This window comes from Geotrypetes seraphini, chromosome 8 (assembly GCF_902459505.1).
Source record: "Geotrypetes seraphini chromosome 8, aGeoSer1.1, whole genome shotgun sequence".
Lineage (NCBI taxonomy): Eukaryota > Metazoa > Chordata > Amphibia > Gymnophiona > Dermophiidae > Geotrypetes > Geotrypetes seraphini.
In genome coordinates, this window is record NC_047091.1 from 68,203,922 (window position 1) to 68,221,580 (window position 17,659).

The window sequence follows — 17,659 nt, forward strand, 5'->3', positions numbered from 1 at the left end:
TATCATCTATAAACATGTATTAATTTTTTGGCTGTGTTTTGGCTATATATTGTATATAGGAGCTTTAGCAAAAATACTAGAACTACTGTATATACTTTAATATAAACCAAGATTTTGGGGCCAAAAAATGGGAGTGTCTGTTTATTTATATTTGAGTCAGCACTGACTCGCACCCGTCTCAAATCTGTTTGCCGGCTTGTGCCAGGCCTACCATGAGACCTGGTGGTCCAGTGGTGGCCGGGAAAGGAGGGATCCCTCCTGCCTCTTGTCCCAGCCTGATTCTAATTATTTTTATTTTCCTTTTGCCTCCAATATGTACCTTAACTGTTTCTGGTGGTCCAGCGGTGAAATGTGGCAGGGGCGACCTTTGTTCACTCCTACCCGTGCAGAACCTCTAGCTAATTGACTGCCACGAGAACTTGCGATTCACTGCTGGACCACCAGGGTTACTTAAGGTATGTGGAGGGAGGCAGGAGGAAGATAAAAATTAATTAGAATCGGGCTGGGACTGGACCTGTTCCCCTCCCCCCCAATCAGTCTCACGGCAGGCACAATGGAGGCCTGCAAGGCATCGGGAGGGAGGGGGGAAAGGTTACAGTACCTGGCAGGGAGGGAGGGGGGCTGGGTGCAGAGACGAACAGAGGAGAGAGTGAGTGAGTGGTTGCAGAGCAGTGAGGGTGCACTTGAATATTAAACCCCCCTGTTTATATTAGAGTCAACCTTTTTTCCTCCTTTTTGGGGAAAAAAGGTTACCTCTGTTTATATTTGGATCGGTTTATAAGTATATATATGGTACTAAAAGTGAAAGTAAAAAGCTTGAAAATCTAAACAAAACAGTGGCCTGCTTCACAGCTTTAAGCCATTTGTGTGGCCATAGGTTTAACAGCAATTACAAATGTATGTGGGTGAGTTTACTTAATCTCCCTGTATCTGTAGTGTTTGACTCCCGCCTGACTTTTTTTTTTTTTCTAAAACGCCAGCAAGTGACTTGAACTCATGCTCTGGGGCTCTAACAGTACACTGTGCGTGCCGGCTTCCCTTCTGTTCCCTCTAAAACCGGAAGTTATGTCCCGAGGAGGGGGTAGGGGTAGGTAGAGAAGAGAAGGGAAGCCGGCATGGACAGTAGTACCATTAGAGTCCTGGAGCACGAGTTCGCTACAGGCTAAAGCAGGAGATAGGTCATCAACGGAGGGAAGCTTACAACTTGCTGCTCTTACTTGCTTCGGGCTTTTCTTGCTGCCGGGTTCTGCCTACTTTCTGTTTCCGCGAAGGTAGGACCTGGCAATGAGGAAGGCCTGATGCAAGCAAGAGCAGCAAGTTGTAAACTTCCCTCCATCGCTGACCTATGGGTGTGTGAGACGGGGGGAGGGGGAAGAGAAATGCTGCACCTAATTGTGAAGGGAGGGGGAAGAGAAATGCTGCAGCTGCACCCATTAGAGGGGGAGGGGGATAAGAAATGCTGCTAGACCCATTTGGGGGGAAGGGGGAAGAGAAATGCTGCTGCTGCACCCAATTGGGGAGGGGGAATAGAAATGCTGCTGCTGTACCCAATTGGGGAGAGAGAGGGAAGGAGGGAGAAGGAAGACCAGGGAAGGGAGAGGAGAGGAAAGAGATGCCAAGAACATGGGAGGGAGGGAAAGGAAAGGAGATACCAGACCATGGAGGGGGAGAGAGAGATGTCAGAGCATATGAGGGGGAGAGGGAAGGAGACAGATGCCAGACCAGGTGAAAGAAGGAAGGAGGGAGAGAAAGGAAGGAGAAGAGATGCCAGATAATGGAGTGGGAGGGGGAGATGGAAGGAGAGGAGAGAGATGCTAGGGCATGGGGAGGGAAGGGAAACTAATGAGACATAAAATGCCAGACCAAAGGGAAAGGAAGGAGAGGAAGTGCCAGAGCAAGGAGGGAGAGGGAGAGAGATGCCAGGGCATGGAGGGAAGGAAGGGAAAGAAAGGAGAAGAGAGAGATGCCAGAGCATAGGGGAGGGGGTGGAGACAAAAAAAGGGAGAGGAGGTGAAGCTGAAATGAAATCATGTACAAAGGAGAGACAGGATATACAGTTTATTGAAGAGACATAGAAAGAGGGAAGATGCCATATGGAAGAGAGAGAGAGGGCGGACACTGGATGGAAAGGGCAGAGAGGGTGGACAGTGGATGCAAGGGGCAGAGAAGGGTGGACAGTAGATGAAAGGGATAGAGAGAGAAAGGGCAGAGGCTGGGTGGAAGAGGCAAAGAGAGAGGACAGATGTTGCATGGAAGGGAGAGAGGACAAACGCTGAATAGAAAGAAGAGCGAAAAGAAGATGATTAAAGCAGAAATGACAAAAGGTAGAGAGATTTTTTTATTCTTTTATTTATTTATATATTTTTTTTGTTGTTGTTGCTTTACGTAGAATCAAGTAGTATTGAATCTGTATTGATTAAAGTTTATCAATAGGAAATGGAAATAAGGCAATTTTGGGGGGACTAAACCCCTTTCCTCAGGTCAGGACAGGATACCATAACAGCAGTATACTGTACTGTCTTGAGGAAAGATTTGGCCTCTGAAAGCTAATTACTACTAATTGAAAAATGGATTAGTCCAATAAAATGGTATTTTCTTATTTCTCATTATTTGTTTTATTTCTATTTGTTAATTTGTAAAGTGTTATGTAGCAATTTTTTTCAAATTTACATCTGTCTTTATATTTTGTGCAATATTAGGGGACATGTGTCACTGTTTCTGTGGTGTTGCATTGTATGCAGAGTCTGGTTTCTTGGTTCAGTTTAACTTTTGTCTACATATTTCTCTTTTTAGTTTGTGATTATTCCATATTGGGCGAGGGTGTATCTGTGTTCTGTGTGTATGAAAAGGACATGGTTTTCCGTTCGCATCGACTGTGCAGGATCTGGCTTGTTTAGTTCTACAATGCGTGTGTTGGTGTTCCAGTGCTCACAGTGTTTAAGATGCTGCCTTTTTCTAGGTGCACCCTTGTTGTGTGACTCATGGATTATTACTAAAAATATCTTTTTTATATAGAGGAGGGGTATATACTAGGTACACCTCTGGATTTAATGACCCTGTTCTAACTTTACTGTTGACAAGTGGTGTTGTCCCCCACCAGCAGTATAAAGATTTAAATTAAAGTTGTATTAACATCAAGCAACTTTCAAATGACATTATAAGCAAATAAAAATAAAATATTTTTAATACATTGCTGATTATTACCTGCATTTTTCCTTAAACTGTTTTGCCCTAGCTCTCACTTTGATCTTTATCTGCTACTTTTTAATTTTGCTGTAGTGCAATCACGCAGGTCTCCTTCAAGGCTCAGTAACACCTTTCCATAAATTATGTGGAAGAGGTCTGGAAGTGGGGATTGCATCTATTTCATATCCTTAATGAGACCTCGGAAGGGAACCTAGTGATCAAAACATTATTAGAGGTGCAGTAGAGCCATTTCTTGTATGACTGAATGAGCTATATTTATCTTTTTTTTTATTAGTTTAAATTCATGCAGAAATAAATGGCTAGATTGAACCTAATGACTTCATTAACGCATTTCCCATTTTTAAACCTCTATACCAGGGATGTCCAACCTTTTGGCTTCCCTGGGCCTCATTGGCCGAAAAAAATGTTTCTGGGGCTGCGCAAATGCTGCAGCAAGACAGAGGAGGGAGCCGGCAAGACGGTAAACACCCGGGGGCAGCAGAGGAAAACACTGCATCGCCCTCGACCGGGGCCGCACAAAATACTTCACGGGGCCGCCGGTTGGACACCCTTGCTCTATACCATTTGAAAGAGGGCAAATATCTAATTATTCACTTCTAGAATTAGATACTTCTTAAATTTAGTAAAAATATTCTGGCACAAGTGTCAAACCTTTAAAAAGGAAGTCATATTGAGCATTGGAAAATAATTAATAATTAACTAATAAAAATAATACACATTTAATTTTCCCCACCACCAAATTTCCCCATCCCGCCCCACCCGGCTACTTTTTAATGCCACCCAGCAGGAAAAAATTGCAGCCGCGTAGCGCAGGTTTGGCACACGCTAAAATGCTGTGTGCGCTAAAAATGCTAACTTAGCTTAGTAAAAGGAGCCCCAATGGGTTCAATGCAGAATGAATATAATATATATTATATTCATTCTGCATATAATATAATATAAATTATATTCATTCTGCATTGAATCCATTGGGGCTCCTTTTACTAAGCTGCGTTAGCATTTTTAGCGCACACAGCATTTTAGCGCGTGCCAAACCTGCGCTACGCGGCTAGAACTAACGCCAGCTCAATGCTGGCGTTAACGTCTAGCGCGCATGGCAATTTAGCGCGTGCTATTCCACGGGTTAATGCCCTAACGCGGCTTAGTAAAAAAAAAAAAAAAAAGCCCTTGGTGTAGCATTGTTCATGCCAGTGGTGCTTCTGTGGTAAATTTTTATGTATTTTGTGCTGATGTGTCTTTAACCTCTTGGGCACAGTGAAGAAGGACACCTCTCCTTGAGATGCAGTCCAAAGAAAAGACAAGGAAAATGTCAATTCAACCAATGAGAAGATCTTTATTCATAAATGTAGTTCTGTGGTAAATTTTGATGCATTTTGTGCTGATGTGTCTTTAACCTCTTGGGCACATATTTTATATTGCAGGGTGCTGAGGTCAGGCTAGCCAAGATGTTTCGGACAGCGGCATTGATGGTCGGCAGCTTGGCACTGACTGCTGCCGTGGTAGTACATGCCTATTACCTGAAGCACCAGTTCTATCCAACTGTAGTGTACCTGACCAAGTCCAGTCCTAGCATGGCAGTAAGTAATGAGCGCTGCTTTTATGTGCATTCTCCAGGAACTTTGGTTTTAACCTTGGCTAATGAAATTGCATCCTGACAGCCAAAAGAGTTGAGGGGTGTGAATGAAGCCTTTCTCAGAACCCAGTGCAAAACCTCAAAGAATACCTCTGAATCTATTAGGACTGTTTTGTGCTCGAGAAATGTCTGCTCAAGGTCAGGCTTGTTCATGCTGATTTCATTATGTCACAAACTGCTCACTCAGTGTGATCTGGATGCATAGTGCTCATGCAGTTATAATGGTCTGGTTTTTTGGGTTTTTTTAAATTAAATATTTTATTAATTTTCAGAAAAACTTAACAATGCAATATATATTAACAATCGGAGAATAAAGCACAAAACACATTTTCATCTTATAAATATATACATACAATATCTTTATCCCACCCACCCTTCCATTAAGTAATCAATAATGAATACATATTTGTAATTTCAAAATATTTATCTTATATAATACTAAAGTATTCCCTCCTCCTCCCACCCACCCTGGATGTGAATGGTCTGATTTACAAGTGTTATTTTCTTTCTCCATCCACTCACTCCTATAGGTTCTGTACATCCAGGCCTTTGTTCTGGTTTTTATGCTGGGTAAATTCATGGGCAAGGTGTTCTTTGGGCAGCTACGAGCAGCAGAAATGGAGGTAAGGCTTTTTTAAAATGTTTAAATCTGTTTATTCATTTCAAACAATGGTAAAGAAACAGTACAACAGGAAGCAATAGACATGAAAACTTCCCCCTCCAAGCCTACCCCTCCAACCCACCACCCTCCCACCCATGGGAACAGCCATTCCAACGTCCTGCAATCAGTTGAGCAGTCGACTGCGTACAGAGGGTGTCAAAGTAGAACAAAATGGCAACCAACAACAAAGATAAAAAGAACCATGTTTGGAGTCCATATCCTTAATGGCTAGACATTCACATCCCGCCAGCTGGATCATCTGAGTCCTCCAGTGAGACACCGTAGGGGTATGGGGCGACAACCAGCACTGAAGAATAGTCTTGATGCCCATAACTATAGCTTTCCAGGCAAACGCTGCAGCGTCCGGTCGAACTGGATGCAAGGACAGTTTCAGTGTGAAAATAAAAGTGTCCGTAGGCAACCAAATACAGTTCCAGAAAGATGTAATATGCTGACACATGCGTTTCCAATAAGCCTGTGTACTAGGACAGAGCCAGAACATATGGCCCAACGATGCTCTGGGTGCTGCACACTTGGGACATTGGTCAGTAGCGCAAATGTGGGCACGGAAAGCTCTGACAGGGGCAAAATATGACCGAACCAAAAATTTATAATACCGTTCCTTCTCCGCTACAGACACCAAATATTTCGCCCCCAAGGAAACACTCCGCTTAAGCAAGTCTGCGGAGATGGGAAATTGTAAATCTTGAGTCCATTTAACAGCTAGCATTGCATAGTCCAAGTCTCCAGCCAGCTCCTGCAAAAAACGGTGATGAAAACGCAGGGGGATGGGCACTTGAGCAGTTAAACAAAGAGCCTCGGACAATTTCTCCTGTATGCCCTCCGTCGGAGCAGAACCAGGGAGGGAATGTACATAATGTTGCAATTGTATAAGAAAACCAGTCTCCAGCCTCAAGGGCAGAAGAGTCGCATAGCATCCGGAAGGACTGGAGTCCTGATTGGAGTACATGAAATAAATAAAACAGTCCCCTCCCAGACCATCGAGAATGAGCACCCACACCCATACCAGGGAGAAAGTCCCCATTGCCAGTAATAGGGAGACATGGTGTCACATCAGATCTAATATCCAACTGAGTACAAAGATGCTTCCAAATTTTTCTAATGGGATAGAGAAGGGCTTTTTTATTCAAAAACTTAGGGAAAGAAGTGGAATTTTGTCATCTTGGTGCTGGATAGTAAAACTAGTTTTTCTCTGTGTGTGTGTGTGTGTGTGTGTGTGTATGCGTTTGTCTCTCTCAGCATCTGTTAGAGCGTTCCTGGTATGCAGTAACAGAGACCTGCTTGGCGTTCACAGTCTTCAGAGATGACTTCAGCCCTCGCTTTGTAGCTCTTTTCACTCTCCTCCTCTTCCTCAAGTGTTTTCACTGGTTGGCTGAGGACCGGGTTGACTTTGTAAGTATTCCTTTGGGAACTTCTTTTTTACTATTAGGGGCTGGCCTTTCGTTCCACTTCTGAAGGGTTTGTTTCCCAAAGCTCATGACAACAGAACAACTCTGCTCAGTTTGCTTCTCAGTGTTCTTTCTTTGCCTCTGATTTGAGAGACCATAAGAGAAAAGCTCTGACAGTTTTTGAGAAATCAGGGCCAGGTTTAAACAACTCACCAAAGGGAATACTACAGTAGTACTGTTCAAATAATGTTTTAAGGAATGTGAGTGAGATTAATTTTAAGCATTTTTTTTTTTTTTAGATGGAAAGAAGTCCCAACATTTCTCTTCTTTTTCACTTTCGTATTACATGTAAGTATTGAGCAGCGTGTGGGGCCGTAGTATGGCTCGTGATAGTTGATTGGGGGACGGTGAATTGGGACATGTCTTCAGTCAATTCCATAGACACCAATGTATGTCTTAAACATATTTATTCTTACTTGTTATTAAAGCACAGTTGCTATTCAGTTACCCTGTATTGGGAGTAGGAAGGAAGGACACAGAGGTGCAATGGTCTGTTATAGTACAGCCACCCAGCTGCTCTGTTGTTGCTGCCCCTCTCTCTCTTCCCAGGATTCTCTCCCTTCACACCTGTAACTCTGTTTTGTTTGTAAGACATGTAGCCCTCACTGGATCATCCTTTGATTGCATCTGTCCATCCTCTTTCCATCTAGCCTTAACCCATATGCCTCATCTAGCCTGCCTGCCCCAGCAGCACCTGTCCAGGAAAGCTAAACGGCATTTGGCTCTGCTATGCAAATAAGCTAACTGTGTTCTGCTTGATTAGCTACTTGTGACAGGCAAGTTTTTTGGGTTTTTTTTTAGTCTGAGAAAATGGAGTTTGAGTGAAGGGAAGAATCAGAGAAGAGAGAGTGACTGGAGGAGAAAGCTGCTTAGCAGTATACCCCATTCACTGCAGTCCCTGGGTGCCCCTCATCTTATATCTTTTTCAACGTTGGGATTAGGTTTCATTATAATTCAAGTGCCTATTCAACAGAAGACTTTTTAATCACCTGGCTTGTTTTTCCCAATTATTTTTTTCTTAGAATGATAATCTTTCACATACTATCAAAATAAAATCAAAAGTTCATATATTAACCCACCTTGTTAAGACCTAGTATGTTTATTGCTGACTCGTAGCTCTGGAATTTATATAGAAAGACAAAATTGTAAAGGAGGATGGGGTTGGTATGAAGCTCTTGTCCCTTCCTGACTTCAAATGTTCTTTTGGTCCTCCAGCGCTGATGCTGCTATTGGAGATCCTGGATTTTCTCTTTGTTAGTCATGCGTACCACAGCATTCTTACACGGGGAGCATCTGTGCAGCTGGTCTTTGGCTTTGAGGTGAGAGCTTGTTGACTCTTCCTGTTATTTTGTTTGGTATTTTTCCCACTTTCAAGGGGACCTTGAATCATTTTTTATTAGTGTACGAATATTCACACATGTCGGATCTTACCCTGCAACAACTCTTAGCTATTCAGATATGGAGACCTGTATTCCCCCATTGTGTACACACACAGCTATGCCAGTATCCATTTTTTCACTATGCTGCATCTTGTCTGCTCTTGAGACACACTTCCCCCTCCCCTACATAGAGTTCTGCTAGTACACCTCATTCCCACTCTGTAGCACCTTCTGCTCTTCAGTAATGATCCTTATTACATTGCATGACATGGATTATTTAACCCTTAAGGATAAATTAGAGGCCTACCTTTCAGGAAGGAAAGGTTGCAGCCCTAATTCGCTGTTGCTTTTCCCACAGTATGCTATCCTCATGACTATGGTCCTTACTGTCTTCATCAAATATATCCTGCACTCTGTGGACCTGTTACGGGAGAATCCCTGGGACAACAAGGCAGTGTACATGTTATACACTGAGCTCTTCACAGGTAACACACCCATGCAAAAGGTGTTTAGCCAGTTGATTATAAGGATTAATTGAACATTCCATGTTTTCATTCTGATCATTACCCCAGAGCAGTAATGTAAACGGAAAATAGGGGAGAGTCTCCTTACCTAGCCCTCATCTTAAGTTGCTTTGAACATTCCTCACTTGAATTTTTTGTCAAATTAGTCTAAGAATGGTCATATTGCAGCTCCTTGTAATGTGCAAAAGGTAGTCCTGAGATTTTAGGCCTTCTTATGGTGTGTCTGCTGAAGGTATTACTCTAAGGAATGGACACATTTCATCTCAGTGTAGTTATCTTTCTCTTCCTCAGGCTTTATTAAAGTACTGCTCTACATGGCATTTATGACCATCATGATTAAAGTGCACACCTTTCCATTGTTTGCCATTCGACCCATGTACCTGACCATGAGGTAAGGCAGTATTTGGCTCTTATTGGGCTGTACCCCTATGCCTTCCCATCCAACTCTCATCAGGGAGGCTATTGTCCTTTATTTCTTCCTATTTGACTCTCTTTAGGAATCCCCCCCCCTCCCAGGGACCGTTTGTTTACTCTATCCTAGCTGTCTTATTAGGGAGCCTCCCTCCCTCACTGTAAGATCTTTCTCTCTCCTTCCCACCCTTCTGCCATAAGAGATCCTCCCCTCTGCCAGGCTTCTCTTCTTCCTGTCCTGTGTCATCAGGGACCCTTTTTACTTCAAGGCCTGTTTCCTGACTCTTCTTCATACAGTCTTTCTGTGCTTGTGGTGGTGAGTGACCGTTAAATTTCTTTGCAGGCAATTTAAAAAAGCAGTCACAGATGCCATTATGTCACGACGGGCCATTCGCAACATGAACACACTGTGAGTGTCAATCTGTTGAGTGGGTTTGATGTGAGAGGGCATAACGGCACATCTTAGGTTTTCTGGCAGCCCCAGGAAAGAATGTGGGAGCCTGGCTCTCCACTCACCCAGCATAGTGAAATTAATGTGAGGGACTGCTGACATAGTTGTGCAGGAATGTGTTTTGATCTCTTAAATCAGTAGAATGTAAACAGAGGTCACACACACTGTGATATCATGGTCCCTTTGTGACTGTCCTTGCATAGTCCTACAATCCGGACATTCTCCTGTAACTCCTGATTCAGCACACTTTTTTATTGCAATGTTGAGTGTGTCCTACTGTGAAGGGAGAACCAGAGAGCTGGTTCACAAGGCCCTTCTAGCTGGGTATTTGATTTTTACTGTTAGTCTTGAGCAGCTTGCAGAGATTCTGCAAAGAAGGAATATGTAGGTGCCGACAAAAACCAAAATATGTACCAATACACAAAATATAAGCACTAAAAACTGGTACTGTAAAAATACAATCCCCACCAAATAAATCTGAACCAACAATGGTATGAGGGAATGCACCACCAGCTAAATCTTACAAACAAAATATGTAAGAAAATTCAAAAAATCAAAAAAATCAATCAAACTAATGGCACTATTCAGTATGAGCCTGTATAAACCCTTGTGTTGACCATTGGCTCCGGGCAGGTATTTATTGAAGTGACAAGCACTTTAGATTAAAATCTAAATAAATCCTGCCCCGTACATCATCATGCCGTTTGTATAATATAATAAACAAGCTGGTGCAAGTCAAGTGCAAAAACGCTACCAAAGAGGTACCAGAAGGAGAAATTGTAAAATACAGAGGAGTAATAGAAAGGGCCCTTGCGAGAGAACACTTATAAAAATATATCAATCCTAAATAGCAGTGAACTGAAAGCCGGGGTTAGAAATCAAACCAGAAAATCCCCCGGAGGTCCAAAAACTCCACAAAACAACCAATGTGAAAATCAAAATAGAAAATGAAAAAAATGTGAAAAATGCACTGCGTCCCCGATAGAAGACAGAAAGTGTAAAAGTGTCCACAATCAAATATAGGAAATCCGTGAGAAAACAAAGGGACTAAAACTAAAAAATCCAAACAGAAAAAGTCACTGGCAGGCCAGCTGGAGCAACCCTAAAGTTCAATCAAGGGACTAATTTATAACTCACTCAGAAAGAGGGCAGAAAAACTACCCCCTACAAATCAAAAGTGAAATGAGTACTTAGCTCAAAACAGCTGAGGTGGTCAGTTAGTGGTGGATACCTAATCCGTACTGTATGTCCAGGAAGGTTCAGCTGCAGTAGTTAGTACACACTAAATTTCCACTTTGCATGCTAATTCTTCGACTGCAGTCACTGATCTGCTCTCTTATTCGCTCTCTCCACTCGACAGGTCCTGTTTCAATGCCCTCATCAGGAGGGAGAAATAGTCACCAAAAACAATAAATAAATGGATGTCCAAGAAACCAGAACCTAGTCAAAGGTTCAGGACGCCCACGGGCCGCGGCACAATCACGCTGCTTTCACACATTGTTGGTTCAGATTTATTTGGTGGGGATTGTATTTTTACAGTACCAGTTTTTAGTGCTTATATGTAGGTGCCAACATGCTGAATTCTTTTGTTGAATAAGATCTATAAAGATGACACATGTCAGTTGGATAAATCAGAGTTGAACTTGTGTGGGAAGCAATTTGTGACTGCTTTCCTCTCCTCCAGGTCACTGGCATTGTGTGCATTGGGCATGTTGGTACACAAAGGTTTGCATTTCATTCTATCTCAAGGAACGAAAAAATCAAATCAATGTTGGCATCTGTGCAGGCCTCACAAACAGGGCCTCGTGGATGAGGAAGAGGTTAATTTCACTAGCATTGGCTAATCCAGCCTCATTTTTTTAACTCCCCTCCCTGTGTTCATAATGAGAAATCAGAATTACAAAGTTCAAGTATACAGTTAGAGTAAAACTAGGATTGGATCATCCTGTCCTGTAGACATGGAGCAAATTGGTGAATTTGCTGCTTTTTTGAGCTATTAAGAAATGGAATGTAAATAAACATGTTATGCAGAATAGGGATTTTCTAAAATCTTGTTCTGTGCACAGGTATCCTGATGCTACTCCAGAGGAACTGCAAGCCATGGACAATGTTTGTATCATCTGTCGAGAAGAGATGATTACTGGAGCCAAGCGCCTGCCGTGCAATCACATCTTTCACACCAGGTGAGGGAGGGTGGGGCATGGGTAACGTGACCACTTATTTTTTTCATCAAAATGAGACATCTACTGATTTTCAGTCCAGCTCCTGCCCCACCCCCAATTTCTTCCATTCATTTTTCATGTACACACAATATCTTATTCATAATGGTGACCATAAAATTTTAAAAAACCTCTGTCAAGACAGATGACTTTAAAATATGCAATATCACCTCAGTAACAACTATAGAAAAATAGACAAATATAGTACAAAATAGAGACAGCAGATATAAATTCTCAAAACTGACACATTTTTGATCACTTAATTATAAGAAATAAAATTACATTACATTAATTGAAAATAAAATCATTTTTCCTACCTTTGTTGTCTGGTGAATCTCTGGTTGCACTTCCTTCTAACTTTTCTTTCTCTCTTTCTTTCTTTCTTTCTCTCTCGCTCTCTTTCTCTTTCTGTTTTTCTCTCTCTCTCTTTCTCTTTTTTTCTCTCTCAGGTGCATCAGTGGTGGCGGGGAAGCAGGGAGAGAGCCTAGGCTCCGCGATCGCCTGTCCCGTTGTCCCCACACACAGCTTCGGGACGCTTTTTCTGAAAATGGGACATTTTGGCATCCCGAAGCTGTGCATGGGGACAACGGGTCAGGGGATCTAAAAATGGGACGGTCCCGTTCAAAACAGGACGTATGGTCACATTATGCATGGGGCTTGTGGGGTGCCTTTCTTTGTTATCTCATGCTGGTGCATCCAGCCTCCCTCCTTTACTGAATCACAGCTTGACCCCTCCTGCCTATATACAAAAGGACAAATCTAATATAAGTGATTGGACTATTTACAATAGTAAGACAGTTTTTGAACTCCCAAATCTAACATAGGTGTTGGGACTATTTATAGTAACAAGACAGGTTTAACAATTTCTTACAAATCTCAGGAAATGTTCACAGGTTGGCATATATGGAGAGCTTAGTCAGAATTGGGTTGGGGTAATCTTTCTGTACAGAACTAGATAAAAAGATTTTTTTTTTTTTTTACGCTTTCCTGTTCCAAAGTTTTAGGCCTTTCTGAACAGATCCTTTTGAAAGCACTGTGTCAGTGTTCCAGGAAAGGTGGGAAGGCAGTCTGAAGCTGACTTCAGCAGATAAGTTTGATGGAGTGACCAAATCTGGAGTGAAAATGGAACATACATCCTCTGGTTTGAGGACCTGAGGAACTGCATTCAATTCCCACTACAACCTAATGGCTAGTGTAGTGGCTTAAGAATCTGGGGAACTGGGTTCAATTCCCACTGCAGATCTTTATGACCATGGGCAAGTCACTTAACTCTCCATTGCCCCAGGTATGGAACTTAGTTTACGAGCCCTCTAGGAACAGAAAAAATACCTGCATATAGCATATGTAAACACAGAAAGGTGGTGTAGCAAGTCCATGACCCTTTGACCCTCTATAGAAGACAACCCTGAAATACATGCTCATTAAAAAGAAAGCAGTTACAGAAATTACATGTGAACCTAAAATGTCTGCCGAACATGCAATTTTTATGGGGAAAACTGCAAAGAAGCTCAGCGGATGTGAGATACAGAAAGTCAGAACATGAATCTAAAATGACTGCCAACTCCCCATACTGAGGAGCCAGGGCTTGGGTTATGAAGTCATTCAACTGAATCTAAGTATTCTCTGTTCTCTTGCTTAGTATGCAAGGCTATTGCCAGGATGGGATCATGATGGCCATAAGGCAGACAGGTGGCTGCCTGCCCAATCTGAACAGATTGTAAGCTTGTGTTCAGTGAAAGAACACAGCCAGAATATAGCAGTTTGTAACAAAGAGGTGTCCACTCCAGTCAGACCTTCTGTCTATGATTAATGAGGAAAGGAAACAAGATTCTGGAATAGTATTGCTCTTAGCCTCCGAATTTAGAGAAACAATGACCAAGCCTTGGGAAGCAGAACCTGAGATGAGGAAGGACCTCTCGCAAGTATTTCTATCCAGCCTCGAAGTTTGCTTCCTAAAATTCCAGGACTATTTCAAAAGAAAGTTAACTTGGAGAGGATAAACCACACAACCTGATCAATATTATCATATTTGCCACTCTCAAGAGGCAAGGTCAAAACATTGAGACCCTGTTTTGAACTAGTACTGAGCAGGCAGTATGGAAGATCCAAGCAAATAAGATCTCAGCATCACTTATTTATTCCTTGTGCAAGACTCATCGGCAGTTAATCTGTCCAGGAGCTGCTAGGTCCTACGAAAGTATTCAAGTCCTCTCTCCTCTATATACCCTCTCCTCGTACTATTGCCTGCATGAAGGTCAGCCTGGACCCATCCAGGGTATGCTGGACCTAACACAGGAGGATGTTGATCTGGAACCACTGCTTATAGTTGCCTGGAATGAAAAAAAGATTGTTTAAACGTGACTTTTTTGCCAGACTTCACTTCAGAATTCCTCAGTGGACGCAGGCTTGCGAACCACTCTCGACACATTACAGTCACTCCTTCGTTGAAGCAGTCTCTCCACTGGTGGATGCTCTCTTCCAACCTCTCCAGAGGTTTACTGTTTCAGACACCCCTCATCAGAAGGACCTCGCGACAGATTCCTCGACCTACCTAGGGGGGCTCACATCGACGGTCTTCGTACTCAAGGCCATTAGCCCAGCAAGGATCATCAGTGTCATATCAATCTGTTGAAACTCAGAGCGATTTTCAGTGCTCTCAAAGCTTTTCAACATCTTCACAACCAGGTAGTCCTCATTCGGACGGACAACCAAGTCGCCATGTACTATGTCAACAAGCAGGGAGGAACTGGATCTCTTCCACTTTGCCAAGAAGCTCTGAAGGTTTGGAATTGGGCAATCTTTCACAACACCTTCCTGAAAGCGATCTACATTAAAGGGGCAAAGAACTGTTAGGCGGACAAATTGAGTTGACTTTTGCAACCTCACGATTGGACACTCAATTCCTCGACTCTTCATCACATTTTTTTTCTCAGTGGGGAACTCCTCAGATAGATCTTTTTGCATCTCCCCACACCCACTAACTGCCTCAGTTCTGCTCCAGGATATACTCTCCTCATCGCCTCAAGGCAGATGCTTTTCTATTGGAATGGACGAATATCTTCCTGTATGCATTCCCTCCATTCCCTCTTATCCTCAAGACTCTTGTCAAGCTGAAGAATGATCATGCCACCATGATTCTGATAGCTCCTCGGTGGCCGAGACAACCTTGGTACTCCCTTCTACTTCAACTCAGCAGCAGGGAGCCATACCTTCTACCAGTTTTTCCATCTCTGCTTACACAGAGTTAAGGGTCTCTACTTCATCCCAACCTGCAGTCTCTACACCTGACAGCTTGGTACCTCTCAACATAAATCCTCTTCAGTTTTCTCAATCTGTATGAGACATTTTAGAGGATTCTAGAAAGCCTGACACTAGACAATGCTATCACCAAAAGTGGACTAGATTTTCTATGTGGTGCATCTCTCATGACAAAGAGCCTCAAGATTCCTCCTTATCTTCTGTTCTGGATTATCTTTTGCACTTATCTACCTCTGGCCTCAAGTCTACATCTATCAGAGTCCATCTCAGTGCAACTGCTGCTTTCCATCAGCCTATTGAAGGGAAACCCCTCTCTGTTCATCCGGTAGTTTCCAAATTTATGAAAGGACTGTTCAATGTCAAACCTCCTCTCAAATTGCCTCCAGTGGTTTGGGATCTCAATGTTCTTGCTCAATTAATGAAGCCTCCATTTGAACCAATATCTACGGCTTATCTGAAGTATCTCACTTGGAAAGTGGTGTTTCTCATTGCCCTCACATCTGCTCGAAGAGTCAGTGAGCTGCAAGCTTTAGTTGCTGATCCACCTTTCACAGTTTTCCATCATGACAAGGTGGTCCTCCGTACTCATCCTAAATTCTTACCTAAAGTGGTTTCAGAATTTCATCTCAACCAATCTATTGTACTTTCAGTGTTTTTTTTCCAAGGCCTCATTCTCATCCTGGAGAATCAGCTCTTCATACTCTGGACTGTAAAAGTGCTTTGGCTTTCTACTTAGAATGCACCAAACCACACAGATCTGCTCCTCAACTTTTTGTCTCTTTCAATCCGAACAAGTTGGGACATCCAATTTCTAAGCGTACCATCTCCAACTGGATGGCTGCTTGTATCTCTTTCTGCTATGCCCAGGCTGGACTGCATCTACAGAGTCGAGTCACAGCCCACAAAGTCAGAGCCATGGCGGCTTCAGTATCTTTCCTCAGATCCATTCGTATTGAGGAAATTTGCAAAGCTGCCATTTGGTCCTCGGTTCATACTTTCACTTTTCATTATTATCTGGATGTTTTCTCCAGACGAGATAGCCATTTTGGCCAGAGAGTATTACAAAATTTAATCTCCAAAGTTGCCAACACTCCCACCATCCCATTCTGGTTAGCTTGGAGGTCACCCATATGTGAGAATAGGCTGCCTGCTTGTCCTGGGATAAAGCACAGTTACTTACCGTAACAATTGTTATCCAGGGACAGAAGGCAGCTATTCTCACAACCCACCCACCTCCACTGGTTGGCTTCTCTGCTAGCTATCTAAACTGAGGACACTCGCCCTGTGCTGGGCAGGAAGGCACTCTTGCATACGCAGTGTGGCAGACTTGAAACTTCTGAGTTTCTTCAAGCAAGTCTGCTTGAGAGGCTGTCTGCATCCGGGCTCCGTGGATGATGTCACCCATATATGAGAATAGCTGCCTGCTGTCCATGGATAACAACTGTTACGGTAAGTAACTCTGCTTTCCCTCACTCCGTGTACTTCTACACCAGGGCCCCAACCCTTAAGACCTGCAAACTCTCCCCCCTCTCCCCAAAGGGCTGTTCCTCCCTGAAGGCTTGGGCTGTTATCTCCTGAAGGCTTGGGCTGAACACATCCCCCCAAAGGCCTGCACCACCCTCCGAAGGCCTGCATGTTCTCCCAGCTTCCCCCCTGGTCTCCTGCTCTAGTGAAGCAGCCTGCAGAGAGGATCGCTAGTGCTTTAGCAGTCCTTGCAGGCTGCCATCGGCCTCCGTAGCTGTCCTTCCCTCTGTCACGGCCCTGCTCCTCCTCTGACGTCAGGGGTAGGATCACGGCAGAGGTAAAACGGGGGAGACAAAACATTTTTTAGATATATTAGTGATAGGTAGATGTGCAAAAGTGGCATTGTGAGACTCAAAGGTGAAGGGGAGGAATATGTAGAAGCTGATAAAGAAAAGGACAAATTGTTATTTCTGTTCTGTGTTCACAGCTGAAGTATTAGGAGCGGGACCACAGAAAACAAACATAAATAGAGATGGAGGAGTAATAGACCCTGATCGATTTTCAGAGGGATGTATTCGTGAGGAGCTAGCTAAAATAAAGGTAGACAAAATGATGGGGCCAGATGGTGTACATCCAAGGGTGCAGAAGGAACTGAGGGAAGTTCTGGAAGCTCCACTGAATGACCTTTTCAATGAGTCTCTAGAGTCGGGAGTGGTACCGGAGGACTGGAGAAGGGCAGATGTGGTCCCTTTACACAAAAGTGGAAGTAGGGAATTACATGCTGGTAAGTCTGACTTCTGTGGTAAGCAAATTAATAGAAACACTTTTAATACAGAGATTGATCAAGTTTCTGGAATCCTGTGGATTACAGGACCGAAGGCAACATGGATTCACTAGAGGTAGGTCTTGTCAGACAAATCTGATCAATTTCTTTGACTGGGTGACCAGAGAATTGGTTAGAGGATGTGCGCTAGATGTGGTGC

At 43.2% G+C, this 17,659-nt stretch overlaps 1 protein-coding gene across 5 annotated transcripts in view; it reads left to right on the forward strand.

Annotated features, from left to right (window-relative positions):
- The window catches only part of SYVN1 (synoviolin 1), a 149,343-nt gene that overhangs the window by 79,342 nt on the left and 52,342 nt on the right, over positions 1-17,659 (forward strand). For all 5 annotated transcript variants that reach the window (XM_033956213.1, XM_033956212.1, XM_033956211.1 and 2 more), the window contains exons 2-10: positions 4,629-4,784; positions 5,371-5,463; positions 6,762-6,914; positions 7,210-7,258; positions 8,186-8,289; positions 8,708-8,834; positions 9,165-9,264; positions 9,628-9,693; positions 11,802-11,918. In XM_033956213.1, the coding sequence (XP_033812104.1) occupies positions 4,653-4,784; positions 5,371-5,463; positions 6,762-6,914; positions 7,210-7,258; positions 8,186-8,289; positions 8,708-8,834; positions 9,165-9,264; positions 9,628-9,693; positions 11,802-11,918 (941 nt within the window). In that variant the 5' untranslated portion in view covers positions 4,629-4,652. The remainder of the gene's footprint in view (positions 1-4,628; positions 4,785-5,370; positions 5,464-6,761; positions 6,915-7,209; positions 7,259-8,185; positions 8,290-8,707; positions 8,835-9,164; positions 9,265-9,627; positions 9,694-11,801; positions 11,919-17,659) is intronic.